The 22,278-nt window shown below is 31.2% G+C and overlaps 3 protein-coding genes across 8 annotated transcripts in view; 2 read left to right on the forward strand and 1 right to left on the reverse strand.

The window, feature by feature from the left end:
• LOC105201917 overlaps nucleotides 1-20,259 on the reverse strand; it is a 33,199-nt gene extending 12,940 nt beyond the window's left edge. Inside the window, exon 1 of one of the 2 annotated variants that reach the window (XR_005574742.1) lies at nucleotides 20,202-20,259. The gene's annotated coding sequence lies outside the window, so the exon portion shown is untranslated. The remainder of the gene's footprint in view (nucleotides 1-20,201) is intronic. The other variant, XR_005574743.1, reaches the window with a different exon arrangement.
• On the forward strand, nucleotides 3,204-4,786 carry LOC120357724. The gene is made up of 3 exons (XM_039449039.1): nucleotides 3,204-3,358; nucleotides 3,475-3,576; nucleotides 3,713-4,786. The coding sequence occupies exons 1-3, from the start codon at nucleotides 3,324-3,326 to the stop codon at nucleotides 4,152-4,154; spliced, it is 579 nt and encodes a 192-aa protein (XP_039304973.1). The 5' UTR covers nucleotides 3,204-3,323; the 3' UTR covers nucleotides 4,155-4,786.
• On the forward strand, nucleotides 13,968-20,173 carry LOC105207055. 5 transcript variants are annotated; one of them, XM_039449038.1, is made up of 6 exons: nucleotides 14,056-15,200; nucleotides 15,475-15,631; nucleotides 16,089-16,221; nucleotides 16,451-16,618; nucleotides 16,808-17,154; nucleotides 19,510-20,173. In XM_039449038.1, exons 2-6 carry the CDS (start codon nucleotides 15,479-15,481, stop codon nucleotides 19,546-19,548), a joined length of 840 nt encoding a protein of 279 aa, XP_039304972.1. In that variant the 5' UTR covers nucleotides 14,056-15,200; nucleotides 15,475-15,478; the 3' UTR covers nucleotides 19,549-20,173. The 5 variants fall into 5 exon arrangements, with proteins under 5 accessions (XP_039304969.1, XP_025988635.2, XP_039304972.1 ...); XM_039449035.1 differs by lacking the exon at nucleotides 19,510-20,173 and having other exon boundaries at nucleotides 13,968-15,200; nucleotides 15,453-15,631; nucleotides 16,808-19,317; XM_026132850.2 differs by lacking the exon at nucleotides 19,510-20,173 and having other exon boundaries at nucleotides 13,975-15,200; nucleotides 16,808-19,310.
• Nucleotides 20,260-22,278: the final 2,019 nt, after the last annotated feature.

Raw genomic sequence — 22,278 nt, forward strand, 5'->3', positions numbered from 1 at the left:
CAAATTTCATTGGCTCATCACATCGAGCCACGCCTCTTACCGCGCATCGAGCCGCCGACGATACGCGTTGTTTCACTTTGTTTTTTACATCATGCACGATGCTAGAAATTGGTCTGAGTTCTCGATCCGAGAAAAAATTACTAAAACTCGAATAGTGCACACAAGCAACTCGGATAAAAATCTTGAATAGAAACCTCGAACAGAAAAATGCATCCCGTCCCATTTTTCTGTACAAGTTACTAGTTTCAATTCATTGTTGCCAATATTAATTTCTTATAGTTGTGAATCATGGGTCATAGGCCCGTATTCATTCCGAAAGTTCTATCAAAAACAAAGAAATAAGAAGATCAGGAAGGAGCATTTGGCGAGAATTCCATGGTTACGCTTGAAACAGGGGGTCGATCATGAAATTTTTTTCCTAGGGCGGAAACGTGAAAGGGTGACACTCTTTTGGACACAGCACGATTGGACACCAACCAATCATCTTAACTTATCTAACCAAACCAACGGAAAAACTCTAGGAATCAGCCGCTGTGAGTGGTGGTGTCCAATCGTGCGGTGTCCAATCGTGCGCACCCCAACGTGAAAAGTGAAAAATTTCTCCATTAACTTCAATGGTAAAGATTTTCACTTTTCACGTTTCCGCCCTAGAGAAAAAGTTTCATAATCGACCCCCAGAAGAAGCCTTCTAGTAACTTTAATAAATATTGGGATTTTTCGTTTCTAGATTGTCGATTGCCTTTGCAATAGTCGTTCATAACTTCATTTATATAGCTTATACTCCAAAGTTCAGTCATAATTTTAAAAATTATCAAAATTATTATTACAAATGGTGAGTTGTTGTGTGTGTGGCTGTACAAAAAAAAAACTGAAAATGTTACGTTTCATAAGTATTACTTATTCTTAAACGGTCAAATTAACGAGTCAAATTGATTGAATTAAATCAATTTGGCTCGTTAATTTGACCGTTTAACATTATACTCTGTGTTTATTCACAATATAATACTAGCGTTGCCCTATGCTTTTTATTATTTACTTTTTTTTTGCATATTCTATTATACATATTAAAATGTTTATAGAGATAGTTTTTTACTATTATATTATAAATAAGCTTTTTTAAAATTATCTTTACACATTTTTATATCAAGGAATAGTTGCATTGTTCAAATAAATAAATATTAACATTAAGTTCATTTTTTTAATTTTACTTTATATACATATATGATTTAAACTTATCAAAAGTCAAGAAAAAGTATTAAATAATTTGCAAATTTTCAAAAGATTCGGAAAGAAGAAATTTATGGATTAATTTTGTTGACAAACTTGAATGGGCACCAACATCAAACTCAATAATTTGTTCACAACATTTTGAAGAAAATCATTTTGATAGAACATCATGTATAGTCAGATTAAAAACAACTCCTATTCCATATCCTGCTATTCCATGAATTCACATTAATCAATTCAAATATGTATATCTATTAATATGTATTACAAATTGATAATTTGATTATAAATTTATTTATAAAACTTGTATTTTATAGATAAACGCTGAACATGTTGAAAGTAATAAAAATAATTTACAACCATCCGTTAATGACTCATTGACACATAGTAAGTATATATTTATCAAATTAACAGTTCTGCGTTTGAAATTACAAATGTGTCAAATGTTACTTTCTTAATATAAATAATTGAAGTAATTTAATAACGCACATTTCTATTTTAGTTATTTAACAATATTCTTATGATTCATATAACTTTCAGTTATGATGTATGTAGCATCAATGTACATCTCTACAATACATGCTATTTTTACAGAATATACATTGTTTTCTAAAATTAATTGATTATTTGTGTAATGTACATATAACATAAAATTTTTAAGTTATACAAACATATATATATATATATATATATATGTTTGTATAACTTAAAAATTATATATATGTATATGTACAACTTAAAAATTTCATGTTTTGTATACTTAAAAATTTCAATATTACTACATATAAATCTCGTGTAGAGGTCACGAGAATAGAGGTTCAAATAATGGCGCTTAACGATTTAGCAGCCATTTTAGGAGGGCTATTTCCGTTTCACGGAGTGTTACTAGTTACTAGAAAACCTCCTTCCTGGGGGTTGATCATGAAACTTTTTCCCTAAGGCGGAAACGTGAAAAGTGAAAAATTTCTCCATTAACTTCAATGATAAAGATTTTCATTTTTCACGTTTCCGCCCTAGAGAAAAAGTTTTATGATTAACCCTCTGATATTCTTACTTCTTTGCCCTAAGTTTACACACGGGGGTGAAACTAATATAGCGGTTTCCGGTAACACGGAAAAAGTGGGACCCACTTGAAAGTGGGAGTTAAAATGACCAATCAGAAAACGCCTTGATGTAAGTTGGTAAGAGTGAGCATCTGCTCACTCGATTGTGACCACAGCTGTTTGCAGAATGATACGAATAGTGTTTGATGACGTTAAGCTATATCCACACAAACTTGCATAAGCCCATAAGCATATGCATAAAAAATGGACCAATCACGCGTTTAATATGAAGAACGCCATATTGCTGCATAGGACGTAAAAATAGCGTACGCACATTGTCGAAAAATTTTTACCACCTATGTAGCCGCATAAGCATATGCATAATAAGGTTAACCAATCACGTGCTTAATATAAAAACTACAAAATTGCTGCACAACATATAAGCAGAACATGTGCATATGCAGAAAAATTTCATATTGTTGATATATTTATGTAAGTAAGATTATGTTATAGGACGGCGCTTGACAAATCTTCGTATTACGATCGTATCAAATAAAAAATATTTATTTTGTAGTTATTTTATCTGTTGAAAATACTCTCAAGATGGATTGTGAATTATCCAGTGACAAAGAAAACATGAATGAGCAGGATTGTACATACGAATATTGTGAAGAAGATGCTGATGTTGTTCTAATAGATCTCGTTAAAAACTTTCTCTTTCTTTATGATAAAAGTGCAACAGATTTTAAAAACGCAAAGAAGAAGGAACGTACATGGATGGAAATTTCTGAATATTTAAAGTTACCAATTAATTTTTTATTATTTTTATAAATTATAAATTTTATATTTCATAAGTCATCAACTACATATTTTTCTCTTTACTTTTTTTACTTTGCTTTTATTAATATCTTTTTTATTGTTAATTACAGTTACGGATTGTCAAAATAGATGCCAAAGACTTAGAGAAAAATTTTCTCGCGAAAAGAAAAGAAGAGAACTAGAAACCCGAAGTGGCAGTGGAGCATCTACAAGACGTTCTTATTATATAACAACATGAAATTTTTGGATTCTTTTGTTAAAAGCAGGAAGTAAGTTCTATTACCTTTCTATAAGATAAATTAGATTATATGCTTTTTTATTTTTATATATAACTAATTTTGTAATATAATTGTTTTATATAATTAATTGTATAATTAATTTTTAGAACTTATACAAACATTACACCACGAGGAACACATTTTATTTCTAATATACCCAAAACCAAATGTATTTTACAAAAGAGTAAGCCAGTTGAAACTATTAATAGGTGAGTACAACTCATTTAGTAATAATTTAACAAAGCTTTAATTCTTTTGTTTGTAGGTTGCAAATAATGGTAAAATATTTACTGGTTTAGTCATAATCTTTTTACATAAACTAATAAATAATTATAATCTTTTCAGCATTTCTGCTCCATCTGAGGTATTAAAATCTTCATCACCATTATCAATACTGTCGTCTTCATCATCTGTACCTTCATCTCCATCTCTATCTTCAACCCCATCTTTATCGCCAAGTATTAATGAAAATTCGTCATTAATACAATCATGCATAAAATCTACGCCAGAAAATAAAGCAATTTTGTCATCAATGCAACCATGCATAAAATTTATGCCAGGAAATAAAAAAAACAAAGCAAAATGTACAATTATGCAAGAAGCGGACGAAGTTGACAAATCGTTTATGAATTTATCATCTGTTATGTCTCAACATTTCTCAGGTAAACAAAAAATGGATGAAGATGATGTTTTTAGTAGCACAATTGCATTTCAATTACGTAAAATAGAAGAACCACGGAAGGCACCATTGAAAGGAAAGATTATGAAGATTTTATATGAGTTTTAAAGATAATTTTTTATTACATCTTATAACAGTTATGTTAAAATCACATTAGGTTTGCTCTCTGTAGCTAAAGTGGCTGCACTAGTTGAGTTTATCTTTTTCTTTCCAATGTGGAGTAAAAAAGATAAACTCTGAACTAGTATAACCAGTTCAGCTACAGAGAACAAACCTATTTCATGTCGAGACGGTTCTTGTTGTACAACTGCAGTAGGGTTTGCATAATTGCATACAAATATACAGCAATCTTAGAGCAATTGAATATTTTAAGTGCAAGTAAACATTTTAAGTCAAAATGTTAAGTTTCATTGCATGGACAAAAGCATATAAGACTGATAATTTTTTGTTTTTTTGTTTTAGTTACTATATAATTTTGTCTGCGGATAATATTTAATTTGTTGTTTTTATGCTTTATAAGTTGCTGTGCACTAAAAGACTTATATTAAACGTTTTGTTTATTTGAAGTTTTTTTAGTTTATTTTCTTTTTAATTTTATTTTCTATTACAAATAAAATAAGCATAAAATTTTTGTTTGCTTGAAAATAAACTTTTATTTATAACTTTAAGACGTATTAACGTGTTCTATGATAACAAATATTATTTTGTTCAAATGTATTAAAATTTTTACATTTCATTATAATCAAAACCAAAGTAAAAGTGATTAAGTTATATGCATTGTTAAGCATAAAATTTTTGTTTGCTTGAAAATAAACTTTTATTTATAACTTTAAGACGTATTAACGTGTTCTATGATAACAAATATTATTTTGTTCAAATGTATTAAAATTTTTACATTTCATTATAATCAAAACCAAAGTAAAAGTGATATTAAGTTATATGCATTGTTGCCACTTGTTTTACATTAATTATATATGTAATTCAGCACATAGATATGTATATTTTTGTACTTTTGATACAGTAAAAAAGTAAAAATAGTACTGGATACAATATTTATTCGTATAACGTATGATACGTAGATTCCACATGTATCCGTTCATATTGCCATGTAACTTCACCTACGGATTATAGCAAATATTCAGTTAAAATGTCTCTTTGCTCGTATGCTTCGCGAGTTGCCCTATGTGCACTGCAAGGCCTTAGACGTTCTATTCCTTTGTTTTCATCTCTCCATCTTCCTGGTATTACTGTTCCCATATCATTATCATGATCGACAAAGTTTGTTGGGCAGTATGTTTGTTCGCATGATGATTTTTTGGCGTTTTCAGTCATTAAAAAATTGTGTAAATTTACGCATGCTAAAACATATCGATCAACAGTTGATGGATGAGCACAAATTGGGCGACGAAGTATTCGCCATCTTGATACTAGAATACCAAAAGCATTTTCGATTGTACGTCTTGCACGTGATAAACGATAATTAAATATACTTTTGTTATCGCTCAAGTATCGACCAGAATAGGGACGCATAACATTTTTATGCAACTGAAAAGCCTCATCATCAACGACAAAATAGGGCAATTCTATATCACATCCAGGTAATTTCCTTGTTTCATGCGATATATTAAGTGTGCGATTATATAATACTTTTCCAAATACTGATTTGGATAGAACACCAGCATCACAATCACTGCCAAAAGCACCTACGTCAACTACAGTGAACTTATACTTATGATCACATATAGCCATGAGTACTAAGCTAAAAGTTTTCTTATAATTAAAATATAAGCTCCCAGATTTTGGTGGTGCTTGTATCTGGATGTGCTTTCCATCCATTACACCAATTGTGTTTGGAAAATTCCACGGTTGCCAAAAGCCCGCGCTTATATTTTTCCACTCACTCACGTTGGTGATTTATTCAGTACTTGCACCAAGGTCCGCGGATGTTGGAGGGAAGCGAAGGTCGCCGCAGAGCCGCCATCATTTTTCGAGACAGCGAGTCAGTGCAAGGTACTGTGTGAGTGAGAGTGTGCATCGGCTCTGCCCCACATCGCTGAAGTGGATATCGACTTTTCCTTTCTCTCAAATTTTCGTTCCACGACTTTTTTTATACGTTTGAAATATTTCGCATGTTTAACTATGGAATGAGCAAGTTGATCCGTCGCGATATGCTAATTTTATTGACAGTCACTTATCGATCTGCCAAGAAACCTATTTGAAAAAAGCACTTTATTATTATCTATCTATCTATCTATTTATATAAGTAAATTATAACTTTCTGCCTGTCTGTCAGTCTGACCGCGAACTTTTTCTATTCTTTAATGACCAAATTTTTACAAGTAAGGGGTATGGGAGTGTTATGATGCGTATAGTTTGTTACCGATTTTCTTGAAATTATTTGAAATACAAAATTGAGAAATAATAAATATTAATTGACCAATTTTTCTTGAAATTGCGCCAAAATTTTTTTTTAATTTTGAATTAAGTTTTTAATTTTTATTTTTATCAATTTCGGAAACGACCAGTATATATAAATTTTTGCCGAACTGGTACTCAATTTTATGGGGATATTACTAGTAGGTTTTTGAAAAATGACAGCGGGGCCTCGATCCAATTAATTGCGAGAAGGATTTTTGGGAAGGGGAATAGATTTTGAAAGCACGCGTGCTTTATGGCGAAAATCGCAATATGTAAATACATCAATTAGAATTGAACGCCATACAATTACCTGAGTGTAATAAATAAATGCTGCCTGGAGCATATACTGCCAATTAGACACGCTTAAAGATGATCTCATCCAGTTTCAATAAAATTTACAATTTAATTATTCGTGTATATTTAAAAACATGTCTGAATTTTCGTTTCAAATTCTGAAAAGAAAAATCAAAATTTCCTGATAAAATTCCAATGTATTAATTGGACGATAACACTATCTTTCTTATGTTTTTGGCGAGACGATGTCGATGACGTCTGTATAATATGGCAATTGTAAACATGACAGTGCTTTATTTACTTCCTCAGCTTTCCACAATTTCACTTACTGTAGATATGTCGAGATTGGCATAAATATAATATTACAAATCCACGGAATATATATGTCAATTTGATATAATCATTTGATTAAAGATTTATCAGTCTCTTTTCTATTTTTTATAAAAGTATATATATATGTTGATTTATAATATAGTTAACTTTTCTTATTTTAGATATATGATTGGTTCATTTCTTTATTTTATAAATATGTAAACTCGTCTGAATTGACTCCTACATGGTTATAATTTATATGCTTATAGCTTATGCTTGTGGATATAGTTGGGTGGAAGTTCGCGATGAAAACATAACAGAAAGAGCAGTATCGGGAATCTTATGTAAATCAATATGGCGACTTTATGCTGGATACTCATTGGTCTATCGGTCTTATGTTGTGCTTATGTTATGTTATGTATTTCATGTGCGAGGCCCTTTACGGATGGTTTATGCAGGCAATAACGTATAGGCCCGGTTTCACAGTTAGCTCGAGTTAACCGAAGTTTAACTCGCTGAACTCAGTTTAGCGCATTTGTGACGTTCCACAACCACCTTAAACCTTCGTTAAGGTTCACTTGCCTCGGTTAAAGATGAACCCCCGATTTTGGGCATTTAACCAATTTAACCGAGGTTTACAACCCTGGCACCAATGAAATTGCTGTGAAAGTTTCGCACATCTCGTAATCATATTTACTTTTGAGTAAATATGATATATCATATATCATTTTTTGCTTTCAATAATTTCAACTAATGTAATTTTTTCATCTCTTGAAAAATTCGGTAGCTGCTTTTTATTCATATTATCCTTCACGGACAATTCTTTTTTACAGGACATCACAATTATTTTATTATATAACTTTTATTGAACAAAAGTAAAAGTTCTTCAGCCGTTTACGAGCTCTTACAACAATTCTTCTTCTTATCCTTTTGAGTGATACCCAGTAACTATAAATGAACAGGAAACGATGAACAGGAAATGAACGATTTGACTATGATGCAAAAATAAATGCAATAATAAAATACAGAAAGACAGTGATCATTCTGGCAGACCGATTGAGATATAATCGACAGTCACAAGAAAAATATATCAGTAACGGGCGAAAACGTCCGAACGTGTATGCGGTCACAAATAAGCTCTCAACTATAATATATACCTTAGAACTTTATGGCTTTATGTTACGGCTATTGTAAAATGGGCTACATCGGCTTTTCCCTTTTTTTTTCAAAATTTTAACTAACCAATCACAAATTACGTTTAAGGAGAAAGAAGCATATATTCTGAGTTTCAGTAAATAGGGTATAGGGTTACGTAACCTACGGTTAAAAATGAGTTGTGGAACGCCATACAGGTTTAACGCCGGCGTCAATTTTGACGGACGTTCAGCTAAACTCGGGTTAATCTGAAAGTTGTGAAACCGGGCCTAAAACTTATGCAGGATCTGGTAAAGTTCAATACTAGAATTTCAAGGCTACTGTTTATTGAGACCTCGGTAAACAGAAGCATTGAAATCCTAATAATGAACTTTACCGGTTCTGGCATAAGTTAATGGTTATTGTCTGCATAAATAAGCTTCTTCTATTCTCTTTTCTCCCTTGACCCCCCTTCTCCAATCCATTTAATTTCCCACTTCACTACCAGATGGCAGTGCTTTTTTGTTTCCCATGTTAAGTACAGAGCTTTCATTTCTCATAGTATGGCCTAGTTTACACCGAGCACTTGATACGCGTACTAACTCGTAACTTTCTATTAATTTATCTTACTGTCGACAATGCGTGTATACATAATACATATATTTAATTATCTTGATTCATATTGTACCAACTTAATATACTATTTTTTAAATTTATTGCCGAAATTAAGATAATTTAATAGAAAATTACTAGTTAGTACGCGTATTAAGTGCTCGGTGTAAACTAGGCCTTTGATCAAAAATATACCTCAGTGAAGTTAGCCGGGCAACTTCAACGTATCGAACATGGTGGAAGGGATAGCATGGTGTGTGCAGTTTGGCTAAACCACGCCCACTTTTGCTCTGCAAGGATTACAGTTGATAAGACAGCCAACTGTGAAAAGTAAAATTATTTAGTGTCAGCCTGTTGGTATGCTGGATCTACCTTCTTTGTTTCACACATGTTAGTTTCTCTTTCTATCCTTGTATGTATATTTCCATAGCTCGATTTACATACGTCAGAAGGAAGGTGTGATTTGCATGTAAGTGATATTTTTTAATATTTTACAATTGAACAAGTTTGTTGTTATATCAAAATTAAATATTAAATTGGAAAGACTTAATAATAAAACAAGCAAATACAGTTATTTTTGTTCAATTAAATTCTGAGCGTCCTCATTATTGTATAGATTTTTAGCAATAAAAAGTAAATAGGTAAAAATTAAATAAGTAAATAAATAAATAAATAAATAATAAAAAACAATAAAATTAAACCTAAAAAACGTATAAAAATATAATAATACGAAAAGTCTTGTAGTTATTAAAAAATTATATATATATTAACAATAGACGCCATAAAGCAGATATGGATGGGGCGCGTGTATAGCAATATAGATATTTTTAGTTTATTTCTGAAAAATGTGTCTTCGAACTATAACTTCACCATACATGTTTGAATTTGTTGTTAAATATGCTATAAGTTTTGATATAAAGTAAATTTTAAATTTTTCAGAAATTTAGAAGAGAAGGAGAATTTCGAGAAAAATAACATTAAAAAAAATCTAAACAAAGTGTTATAAAATACATAGAAATATATAAAACTTTTATTTAAAACTTTTTTTTATATTTTTTACCATTTCGACAGTATTATTTCAGAAATTAAAAAATCAATTTATTTCAAGAGTGTGTTTTATCCTCTTAACAATCATATGGGCCCGTTGTTATACATATAAAAATACGTGTCCCACATTTTTATCTGTATTACAACATATTAAAGGCTTGTCAATTTCTTGCACACTCTTACGCTGTTTCCTATTTCTTTCACACGTGTTCTTACGATGAAAAGGAAATGGAGGAAACTAACCGAATGAACCGAATCTTCGGTCAAAAATTAGTGTAACACTTCACGTGCATAACTGTTCCCGATAGAAAGAGAAGCAGATACTTGAATAAGTGCATGAAACAAGGATAGATGACTCAGCATACCAACAGGTTGACGCTAAATAATTTTTCTTTTCACAGTTGGCTGTCTTATTAACTATAACCCACCGATAGACGAAGAGGGCAAATTTTTAGAGAGAGACACGCGCAAACTGCACACACCATGTTATCCTTCCACCATGGTATCGAACTTTAATTAATTGCATTCGTTTGGTGGTCTTTGGTAGTCTAGTCCGATCGTTTGGTGGTTAGTCGTTTTCCTGTAAAATAAAGAAGTAATTTTCGGTGTGAAGTTAGCCGGACAATTTTTATTTTTCAACCGATTTAACTCAAACAGGGCTTATTCGACGCGGAATCGTTTGGTGGTCACGAATATCGCGATGAAAACGTTTGGTGGTCAATCGTTTTCCCGGAAAATAGAAAAAACCGTACGCTCACGCCATGGGTTGCATGAAAACGTGACCTAAGCTGTGTAATTTGGTGGATAAATATTATTTTTCCGATTTAACTCAAACAGGGCTCATTCGACGCGGAATTGTTTGGTGGTCAACTGTTTTGTTGAAAAATATATGTACAAAACCCATATGCCCACTTTTTTGTTCATAAACAATTCGTTTCATAACGAACGATTTCAAAAATAGGTATCCAGGACGCAATGTGAATCAGCCAGTAAGTTATTGCTCCGGCCGTCACGATATATTTCATCATCAACTCGTGTGCAATTATGCGTGCTTGCCAAAATTTTGTATGGCAAGCACGCATAATTGCACACGAGTTGATGATGAAATATATCGTGACGGCCGGAGCAATAACTTACTGGCTGATTCACATGGCGTCCTGGGTATCTATTTTTGAAATCGTTCGTTATGAAACGAATTGTTTATGAACAAAAAAGTGGGCATATGGATTTTGTACATATATTTTTCAACAAAACAGTTGACCACCAAATGATTCCGCGTCGAATAAGTCCTGTTTGAGTTAAATCGGTTGAAAAATAATATTTATCCACTAAATTACACAGCTTAGGTCACGTTTTCATGCAACCCATGGCGTGAGCGTACGGTTTTTTCTATTTTCCGGGAAAACGATTGACCACCAAACGTTTTCATCGCGATATTCGTGACCACCAAACGATTCCGCGTCGAATAAGCCCTGTTTGAGTTAAATCGGTTGAAAAATAAAAATTGTCCGGCTAACTTCACACCGAAAATTACTTCTTTATTTTACAGGAAAACGACTAACCACCAAACGATCGGACTAGACTACCAAAGACCACCAAACGACCACCAAACGAATGCAATTAATTAAAGTTCGATACGTTAAAGTTGCCCGGCTAACTTCACTGAGGTCAAAAACCTCTCTTTTAATAATAAAGTTGGTAATACTGTAACTAACTACGCTATTTTCCGTAATAAAGGGTGTTTACGATAACTATCGATAATCGGATCTCGGATTGGATTGAACAATGGTACTCAACGTAAGTATAGAAAATTTCCCTAGGCTAATCGGATTGACGATCTCTGTCTCAAATGTGATCCGATTGATGACGAAAGCGTGGAGACGCAGAAGCATGCTTGAAAAGTAAGTCTCTTTATTTTTTTAAATAATCACACAAAAAATCAAAGATAAAGTTAAAAAGAATGATTTGAATTTAGATTTATTGTAATATTTTTTGTCTAAACACTAAATTTCGTTTAAATTTCTATTTGTAAAAATTAATTAATCTATTCTAAAGTTTGTGGTTATATCGGAAACAAATCAAAATTAATAAAACAATTATTAATTGTTAGGTACAAATTAAAGCATATAATATTTTAAGCATATCATATAAAATTCTTGTTTATTATAAACTTAGTAAAAATAACTTTGAAATCATTCAACTACATTACATTGCGTATATTCGGTTCTTATATTATTACTCTCTAATGAACAACTAACAAAGAATAGCAGATTTTACAAATTTTAAGTTAGCACAAATTGATATTGTTCAATAATGCCCTTTTCATGTCAATCCATTTTCCAGTAATTTTTATTTATTCTTGGAGTTGAAGTTTATTTACGATCTGGAAAAGAATAAAAAAAACATTTTCAGAGACATTATTGATTTTTAACATATAAATTAATATTGATTAATGTATAATGTAGTTGAATAATTTCAAAGTTATTTTTACTAAGTTTATAATAAACAGGAATTCTATATGATATGCTTGAAATATTATATGCTTTAATATGTACCTAATAATTAATAATTGTTTTATTAATTTTGATTTGTTTCCGATATAACCACAAACTTTAGAATAAATTAATTTTTACAAACAGAAATTTAAACAAAATTCAGTGTTTAGACAAAAAAATTACAATAAATCTAAATTCAAATCATTCTTTTTAACTTTATCTTTGATTTTTTGTGTTATTATTTAAAAAAATAAAGAGACTTACTTTTCAAGCATGCTTCTCGGTCTCCACGCTTTCGTCATCAATCGGATTACATTTGAGACAGCGTCAATCCGATTAACCTAGAAAAATTTTCTATACCTACGTTGAGTACCATTGTTCAATCCAATCCGAGATCCGATTAGTTATCGTAAACACCCAAAAGTTGAATTTGTGATTTCGTTAGCTTGCAGAGATCATCGGAGAAATTAGTTTAATTTCTTGTAATTTAATTATTTATAAAATTTTAATAACGTATTATTTATTAAAATAATTCTAATCATGGATTATTAAAATAATATTTACTAACAATAATTTTTATTTTGAAATAGAAATTAAGCAAAAAATGGATTTCCAAAAATTTTGTGAAGCTAAAAATCACAAGTTCTGATTAATTTTAAATTATTAATTATAAGTAAATTAGATTATATCCGTTTGTGTGCACTAATAGAGCATGATAAAATTTATTCTGTTTAAGTAGTTGAAGAGGCTACAATATTATAGCTTAACTGGCATGCTTATAATTATTAGACTTTTATTAAATATTATTATAATTTAATTTTATACTTATTTCATACAAAATCAATTAAGATTTTTAAAAAATAATATCAATATTGGCAATATCAAAAAATTTATCCTACAAACAAACTTTGCAGTTAATTTTCAGTCTTTGGAAGTTTTTGTGCTCTTTAATTCCTATTTTAAAATCAAAATTATTGTTAGTAAATAATATTTTAATTAATAATACAAAATTATAATTATTTTATAAATAATTAAAATACAAAAAATTAAACTAACCTCTCTGCTGATCATTGCAAGCCAACGATAATCACAAATTCAACTTACATTACGGAACACAGCGTAGTTAGTTACAATGTTACCAACTTTATGATAAAAAGACTATTTTCAATAGAACTTTCGGAATACACCCAGACCGGTATTCATAGTCGATTCTTATATTTAAGATCATCTTAAGCATCATCTTAAGATGCTATCAACCAATCAGAGAGCCGTATTAGCATTTTAAGACGTTACTTAAGACGATCTTGAAATAAGAATCGACTATGAATACCGGCCAATAGTCGTGACTTATTTTCAAGATCGTTCAAGTACTAGAGTCCCTAGAAGTAGAGAGTCTGGACATCTGCCCCTAAAATGTCGGTGATGAATATGTCAGTGTATGTACGTGAGCCTTATGTGTGTGTATGTTTATCATTGTATGTTGTATGCTGTTATCGCATTGGCTAAAGAGGATTAAACAGGGATCCGTATTGGTGCTGCCATTTTAGGTGCACAATCACGCGCATCCAATCACGTGGAACCCCGAGATGTCCAGACTCTCTACTTCTAGGGACTCTATTATGTACGGTCTTAAGGTGGCTCTAAAGTGACATGTTAGTCAATAATACAACTCACATAAAACTTGATAAAATACATTATGATTTTTCCTAAACAGCTTATCTAAATAAAAATTATTAATATTGATAATGTTCCCATTGATTTTTATAAGTAGTTTATAAATTTATAATAATTATAAAAGGTCGATTGATTAATGTTGTCTTGATCGCAAGACCCATCTTCTTTCGCGTCAGTGCGCAAGTACTGTGAAGATAGTATAGATCTAGCAGTCGACTCGCCGTCTTCCCGCTGGCGTCTATAACCTCTTAACCATTTTACTTCTGTGACACGCATGCATCATCACTTTCTCAATTAAATTTTCTTAAAAATCCATAACAACACACAACCTTTCATATACGACTGGAAAGCTTGTGATTTCATCTTTCAGTGATCAGTTTTTTATTAACATCTCTAGTTTTTCTTAAAGGATGTCATATCATTTCCGGTCAAAATTCAATAACCTCCCATAAGAGCTATGTTAAAAAGTGATTTTTTATATTGCTTGTTTGCAATAATTTACATGGCAACAGGGTCTCAAATTTTAAGAGATGGTTTATTATATATTAAAGAACAACCTCCCAAAGTTTTATTTATGTGGCTAGTCTTTTAGTTTACTTTCGAACCACCTTAAGGCGATGCTGGACCGGTCTCTATATGTGCTTATTTTTGTGCACAGATAACTCCTAATTGGCTTTACAGATCACAAAATCCTTTTACACAATTAAAGTAGTAACAAAAACACACCTCGCTAGCTATAATTAAATACGAAAAACGAAAGTTGATTAAAAAATTATAGTTTAATTATCGGCTTCTGCAGCCGACTCGTGACAATACATATTATAGTACGCAGTACTTTCGGCGGTGAGACAATCCGAAAATCCGGAGACGCGATCGGGCGGTAATCAAAACGCAGAACTTAACTAGGAATAAAGACGCGCGGACGGACATGACAAAGAACTTCGGAAATCTATTTACAGGCTCGGTAGAGTTGGTATAAAGAGAGTTGCGACAATGTAGGTGCCTAATGCTGATTGGCTCCGCCATTAAGGGGGAAATTTCCGGTTAGCTGTCAGTTAGGTTAGGTAGGTTAAATAATTATCCTTGGTTGAATCGTCAGGTGTGTTTACGTGTGTCAGTTGATACAATTTTCCAAACTCTACGTGAAAAAAATATTAATTACACAAGTGTAAGTTTTATCAATATTTATTGAATTGAATATCCCCACCACCTTCGATTTTGATAAATTTTTTTAAAACTAAGAAGTTAACTATTTCTGAAATAATGTATACAAATATAACCTCAAATTGTTTTAAAAATTTATTTATTTTTTTATTTCTTATTGTTAACATTCTATTTATTATTACTTATTGTTAACATTCTATTTAATATTATTGTCATTTTATATGTAGAATAACATTAAAGAAAATATGTTAAATAGTCTTTCTGTACACATTGTTTAGCGAGATGGTACATTGTGCAGCAGAAGGATGCCAAAACACTTCCAAATTAAGTGTAAAAATGAATAAATTACCAAAAGAAATTGATCGTCAAGAAAAATGGATACAAAATGCCAAGTTGGAAAATAAAAGAACAAAACGTTATATAGCGTTATGTGAAGTGAGATTTTATTTATTTTAGATTTAATTTTATATTTTGTTTAAAATTTTTTTTATATTGTAGACTACTTTATAGTTATTAAATTTATTTATTATATTTTTATTAAATTCAGGTATGTAACACAAGGTTGTTAACTATATCAGTCTATATCAGTCGTAGTAGTTTTTACTGTTGAATAATAACTTTTTACAATTTATTGCTTATATGAACTGCACGCCACATTTTCATTGGACTTGAATATAGGTTGGAAATAGTAAAAAATTATTATTTAGCTCTGAGAATTGTTGCAACTGACATAGGTCTGCTAATCTTATGTTATAATATAACAGTTGCAATGGTTTTTAATATTGAATATATGTTTAAAGTTTCATCAGTGTGAATTTTCGTATATTATTGTTTTATTTTATAATTTTTATATTTTTTCGTGAAGGAATAAAACTACTTTTTTATTTTAAAGTTTCATTTTACTTCAAATATGTGGGAACAGACACGCTCCGATGGAAAAAAAAAACTTAAATGTACAGCAATTCCAACAATATTTGGAGAATTAGTCACACAAAAAGTAATAACCAGAGAAGCCGGAATTAATCGTAAATTTGATATTTTTAATTTTTATTTTTTGTTACTGTTTTCTTATTTTATATTACAAGTAATAAAGATTGATAATCAAGTATGTATTAGTATATAATTAATAATATATAAAAAAGTATTACAATAATGAATCAGTAACAAAGTAATGATTGTTAATTGTTTAATAATTATATTTATTTAATGTATTGAATAATTGTGAATAAATAAATATTTATTTTATACATTTAGGAAATGTTGTGAATTTAAATAAAATTGAAGAACAGTCGACAATATTAACTACAACAGAGTCTGATGGTACTGTTACAATTAAAAATCTAGAAGAACAATGTCAGTCGGTTTCTATAGATATCGAACAAAGAAAAAATACTCAAATAATCAAAAAAACTGAAAGTAATCGTAAGTTTTATTTCAATTTTGTACTCTATTAAATATCTTTATAATTTATATTAGAATTAAAAAAAATAGTAGAAAAATTTATATTAGTATATAGTTATTAATAATATTATATGTTAAAATGTGTGGCTAATAATTAATTTTTTAATAATTGTAGTTATTAGTTAATAAATATTATTTATTTTTATCTAGAAAATACTATCAATTTAAATAGAATTGAAGGACATTCTTTGGCAACATCTATAGAACATAATGATTCTGTAACAGTATTAAGAAAAACTCCAGAGTGCCAATTAGATGATCTTTCATCAGATATCAAAGAACAAACAGCACAATTAAGTAGTGATGGAAAACAAAAGGATATATCAAATTCAATACATGAAAGCAATTTGGATAAACAAAATTTACTATACGTGGAAAAAATCAATAAGTTAGAGAAGCTGCTTCAACGATCTGAATCGCTACGGATAATAATGAAAAAGAGGCATAAAGGCTTGCAAAACAAATACAAAAAGAGAATTAAAGATTTAGAAAAAAAAGTAGGCATAAACGAAAATTTTGCTAAAACTATTCAGCAATTATTGCATAAAGATCAGATACAACTATTAAATAAAACATATAAAAAAATTCCAAAATGGTGCAATGCCACGTTAATCAAAGCATTTCAATTAAAATTTGCTTGCGGTTATTCAGGATATAAAGAGCTTTTAAATAAAGGTTTCCCATTTCCGTGCATTAGAACATTAAATAGAAAACTTGAAAATCTAAAATTTAGAAGTGGAATACTTGACGAAATTTTTCAATTTTTGAATTTAAAAGTTTCTCAATTTATTAATAATACAGATAGAGATTGCTTACTTATTTTAGATGAAATAAGTATAACTCCGGGTATTGTCTTCGATACATCAACATATACTTATATTGGAAAAGTAACGTTACCAAATCACGATCAAAACGAAATCGCGACGCATTGTTTAGTATTTATGCTCGCAGGCATAGGAAAACGGTGGAAACAAGTAGTTGCGTATTACTATACAAGTAACAGAACTGATGGTTCGATATACAAAGAAATTATAGTAGAAATTATTAAAAAAGCTGAAAAAATCAATTTATATGTTCATGGTGTTATTTCAGATATGGCTGCTTCAAATCAAGCCATGTGGAGAGCATTTAATATTCAAGCATCAAAATATTCGACGGTACAAAATAAATGTATCCATCCATGCGATCAAAATAGATATCTTTTCTTTTTCCATGATAGTATGCATGCATTCAAAAATTTCAAAGAAGGAATGCTTAATCATAAATTTATAACTATCCCAGATAAATACGTGAAAAAATATCAGCTACCAACAGATACAGCACAAGCTGAACATTTTCAAGAATTATTTCATCAGCAAAAAGATTTTCTATTGTCATTAGGCCTGTTCGTGTTGCTGCCCTTTTTGAATTAATTTCTTTGTCGTCTCTCTCTTTTTTACGATCGAATATATATTTATCTCATCTCAAGTGCAAAAATTTTTAGGAATTTCAAGCAACTCGAACAGACCTATTATGTCCAAAGTTACGCGAGGAATATTTTGATAGAGCAAGGCATTTTCAAAAAATGCGTGTAAAAAGCGCCTGTCATGTTTTAAGCTATGAAGTAAGTTCAGCGTTAAAATTCCTAGCTTCTGAAACTTCAAAATCAGAATATATAACTACTGCATGGTTAACAGAAAAAATGGCTCTTTGGTTTAAAATAGTTAGTAGTAGAAATATTATTTGGGGAATAAGTAAAAATAAATCTGAAAAATTTGATGAAGTGATACATTTTCTAAATGAATTTATAGATTTAATTTCGTTAACTTTTGGTAACAAAAAAGAATGGAAACCATTTCAGAAAGGTTTAATATTAACTACAGCATCAATAATTGAATTATCAATATATTTATTAAATAATAAAGACTATAAATACGTTTTGGCTGGAAGATTTACACAAGATTGCGTCGAAAACTTATTTTCGGTATTACGTAGCAAACATTGTATATTAAATGCTCTTCAAGTAAAAAATGATTTAAAGTTAATCAGTATTTCGCATTATATGAAAAAAATATCAACGAGTAGCTACAATGAAGATGATCGAGAATTTTTAGAAGGTTTTTTGTCCAGTATTCAAAATAATAAATTATCTCAAACAAGCCATCAAAGCAATGAATTACCGCAATTAAATAATACATTTGAGTTGACAACAAACAAAGAAATTATTTTATCACGTATTGAATTGAATATTTTACATCACGTTGCAGGTTATATTATTTCTAGTATTAGTAAAACGCAGAAAGTTTGTCAAGGTTGTATGAAATATGTTGGCTGTCGTAAAAGCAATTTAACTAATTATAACAGACTAACTGAACTTCGATGTTTTAAACAAGATACACTATTTTTTGTACATAACAAAACTTTTCTTTTTTTTCTTGAAATGGAAAAAATTTTTAGAATATATAAAGATGATATTATATCAAATAATAATAATATTAATTTGAAGCAGTTTTTTCAAGAAAAGTTTAGTTATATATCTTATGTTATTCCAACGTGTCACAATTTGAAACAAAAAATTATAAAGCGATATGTAACATTCAGATTAAAAATATATTCCAAAAAAAGTGTAGCGGCAAAAAAATATATGGGAAGTAAAACGATGGCAATACATAATACTATTAAATAATTATTTTATTGCTTATATTGTTTGTGCATACTTTATTATAAATATTTTATTTTCAAATATTATTATTTATATAAAAAATAATACAAATATGTAATTTTTAATTAATTTGTAATAAACATTTAATTATGTTATTAAGTTTATTTTAACACAATAAGTTCTTATTAATATTTTGTATGTATTTTTACAGGTATCATTGCTGTTTGAAAATGTTTCATTTGGAAATTAAAATACAAGACACCAAATTTCAGCTGATATTTATAACCAATCTTCTTAATTCAACATCTTGAGTAACATTTTAAGATATTATTGTAGATATTATATATTATTAATCTTCTGCACATTACGTAAAAATTTGAAAATCCAGATAATTTTTTGGTTTTAAATTATTCGGTAAACAGTAAATAAAAAGGATTGATCTCTCCCTAAAATATGTTATTGGCAATGGGGATCTATCAGCCAAATGACATTGTATTTTGTCATTCGTATATCACAATAGATAAAAGTTAAGCGTGTGTCTTCAGTAACTTAGGTAGTCTACTTGAGCAGAAAAAACTTTGTAGTGTGTGGAGAATTAATAATTAATTGTAAAGTTAATAATTGTAAGGAAAATCAATTAATTATAAATATTAATAATTAAGTAAAAGTTTTCAACTAATAAATAGTTATTTACTAAAAATATAATTAATAATATATACATATATAATGAATAATATGTATACTTAATTATGCACAATTAATAAAGTTTTTGAACTAAATTATATTTTAATTATAAGGTGAAAGCATTTAATTCAAATGCTTCTAATAACTTATAAGCTGTTATTAAATAAACAAAATATTTTAAACAAAAATCATATAACATCATGAGAAAAATGTACATACAATGTAATAATTTGTAACAAAACGCCCCTCCACCTCGCGCGCACTGCCACTCCGCTCCGTCCACCCGAGCAATACACCGGCAGAACGCTACGTGCGCGCACCGAGCTAACCTGCCGTCGCGATCACGCGGCAGCACGCGCGCCGCCCGTGGCGTTCGGCAACGCTCCCACTCCGGGCCAGCCGACCGAACGCACGGATTGGTCCGCCCAACCGTGCGTTCGGATATATAAGCCGGCAGTGGGAACGCCGAGACAGATCTTCCCGGTCCGCCGAATCCGACAGGTCGAGTATCCTCGACCGCACTCCGACTCCCAAGAGGACGAGAATACTCGCCTCATCCTGACTCCCCTCGACGAGCATCCTCGTCGTTCCGGCTAGCCGAGTATCCTCGGCTAATCCTGTCCTACCGAATACCGTACACAGCCAATCACGGCGAGCATCCTCGCCGTGCTCCGTAGCCGAGTATCCTCGGCGAATCACCGCCCACGACGAGCATCCTCGTCGAGTCCGCAGGCTGGAGATCCCTAGCCAATCCCATCCGTCCTCTCCCTCAGGGAAGAGTCTCTCGTAACCTCAAGCCTCGTCAGGGCATCCGCGTCCTGACGAGAACTTCGCCTCTTTTTGCATGAGGCGGCTCGGGCGAGACGCGGAATCGTCGCCGTCGCTCCGATCCCGCGTTCCGCGGCTCCCCGACCCCCCCCCGGACACCGAGTCCGTTTCAAACCACGCGATTTAATTTAAGTTAGAGTAACATGTATTCTTATGATTTCGTAGTTCTAGTACTTCCGTTCTTATTTTGTCTCATTATAAGTTAGAATTATCTTTTGTCACTTTGCCGATTCATCTGTATTCTCGCGGTTATTAATTCTTGTTTCGAACTTCAGTCTTGGCTCTCGCCTAGCGCGCTCGTTAGCCCACGCGTCACCGCGCGCTCATCGTTACCACCGCTCGCCATTCCGACCGCGCAGCGGCAATTGGTCGCCGCGACCACCGCGAGCCAATCGCGTCCCCGCTTAGGCTGGGTCCACTTGTCACGAGGCGTTAGACGCAATCAGCTATGAGGCTACATGGAAATATCACATCCAAATAAAGATCTAGTATTTTTATTAACTAAATACCGAGTGCGATTATTACACCGAACCCGACCAATCCGGCGAGCTTATCCGCAACCGTATCCTGACACCTACCAGAACCGCACGAAAACCACCAGCGTTACAAATTATTTTTTTATTAACATATGATTTTTCTTTCAGACATTTCTTTTATATAACAACCCAGACAGCACATTGCCGCCTTTGCTGTTGTTTTGACACCAAAATGACGCCAAAATTGTCACTTGACACCAATTTGACGTCAAATTGATGCCAAGTGACAATTTTGGTATCATTTTGGTGTCAAAACGACAACAAAGACGGCAATGTGCTATCTGGGAACTTACAAAGAATTTAAGACGATTAAGTTAAGTATTTGATTCTGGTATATTTATAAAATTAATTTTTTCTTTATAGTATAATCTTTCTGCTACATAAAATAAAAATCTCCTTAAAATAATCTTTTTTAATTACATAATTCTAATTGTAAGTCGTAGAACTCAAAATGTAAAAAGTTTATATATATTTAAAAAAAGTAATGATTATTTCAAGTTAAAATTTTATTTCATTGTTATTGAGAGCTTTTCAGCAACAAAACATAGTTACACCATACACTGTGTGACACAGTATTACACAGTATCAACTTGTAATTGAAACACTGTTTCTATTGAAGCTAGATGTATTCGACCTCTCACGGATAAATAATATCGATCATTTGACATCGTTTTCAAAATCATGCAGAAACTGAGGTTAAGAATGTTTACTGAATATAAAAAAAAAATAGCTTTGTATGATTGTGTCAAAATTGGAAAGCATTGGATTGTATGTACACTGTGTTACACAGTATTGCTTTCTCATATTTTGAAATTGCCGCTATGTAGCTATATATTGTTGTAGCCTCATAAGCTACCTTAATTGTCTTGCATATCCGCTTAGCAACAATCACGCCACGAGCGCTCGTTGCACCGGAAATGCAAGATTGCGGA

This window comes from Solenopsis invicta, chromosome 5, assembly GCF_016802725.1.
Source record: "Solenopsis invicta isolate M01_SB chromosome 5, UNIL_Sinv_3.0, whole genome shotgun sequence".
NCBI lineage: Eukaryota > Metazoa > Arthropoda > Insecta > Hymenoptera > Formicidae > Solenopsis > Solenopsis invicta.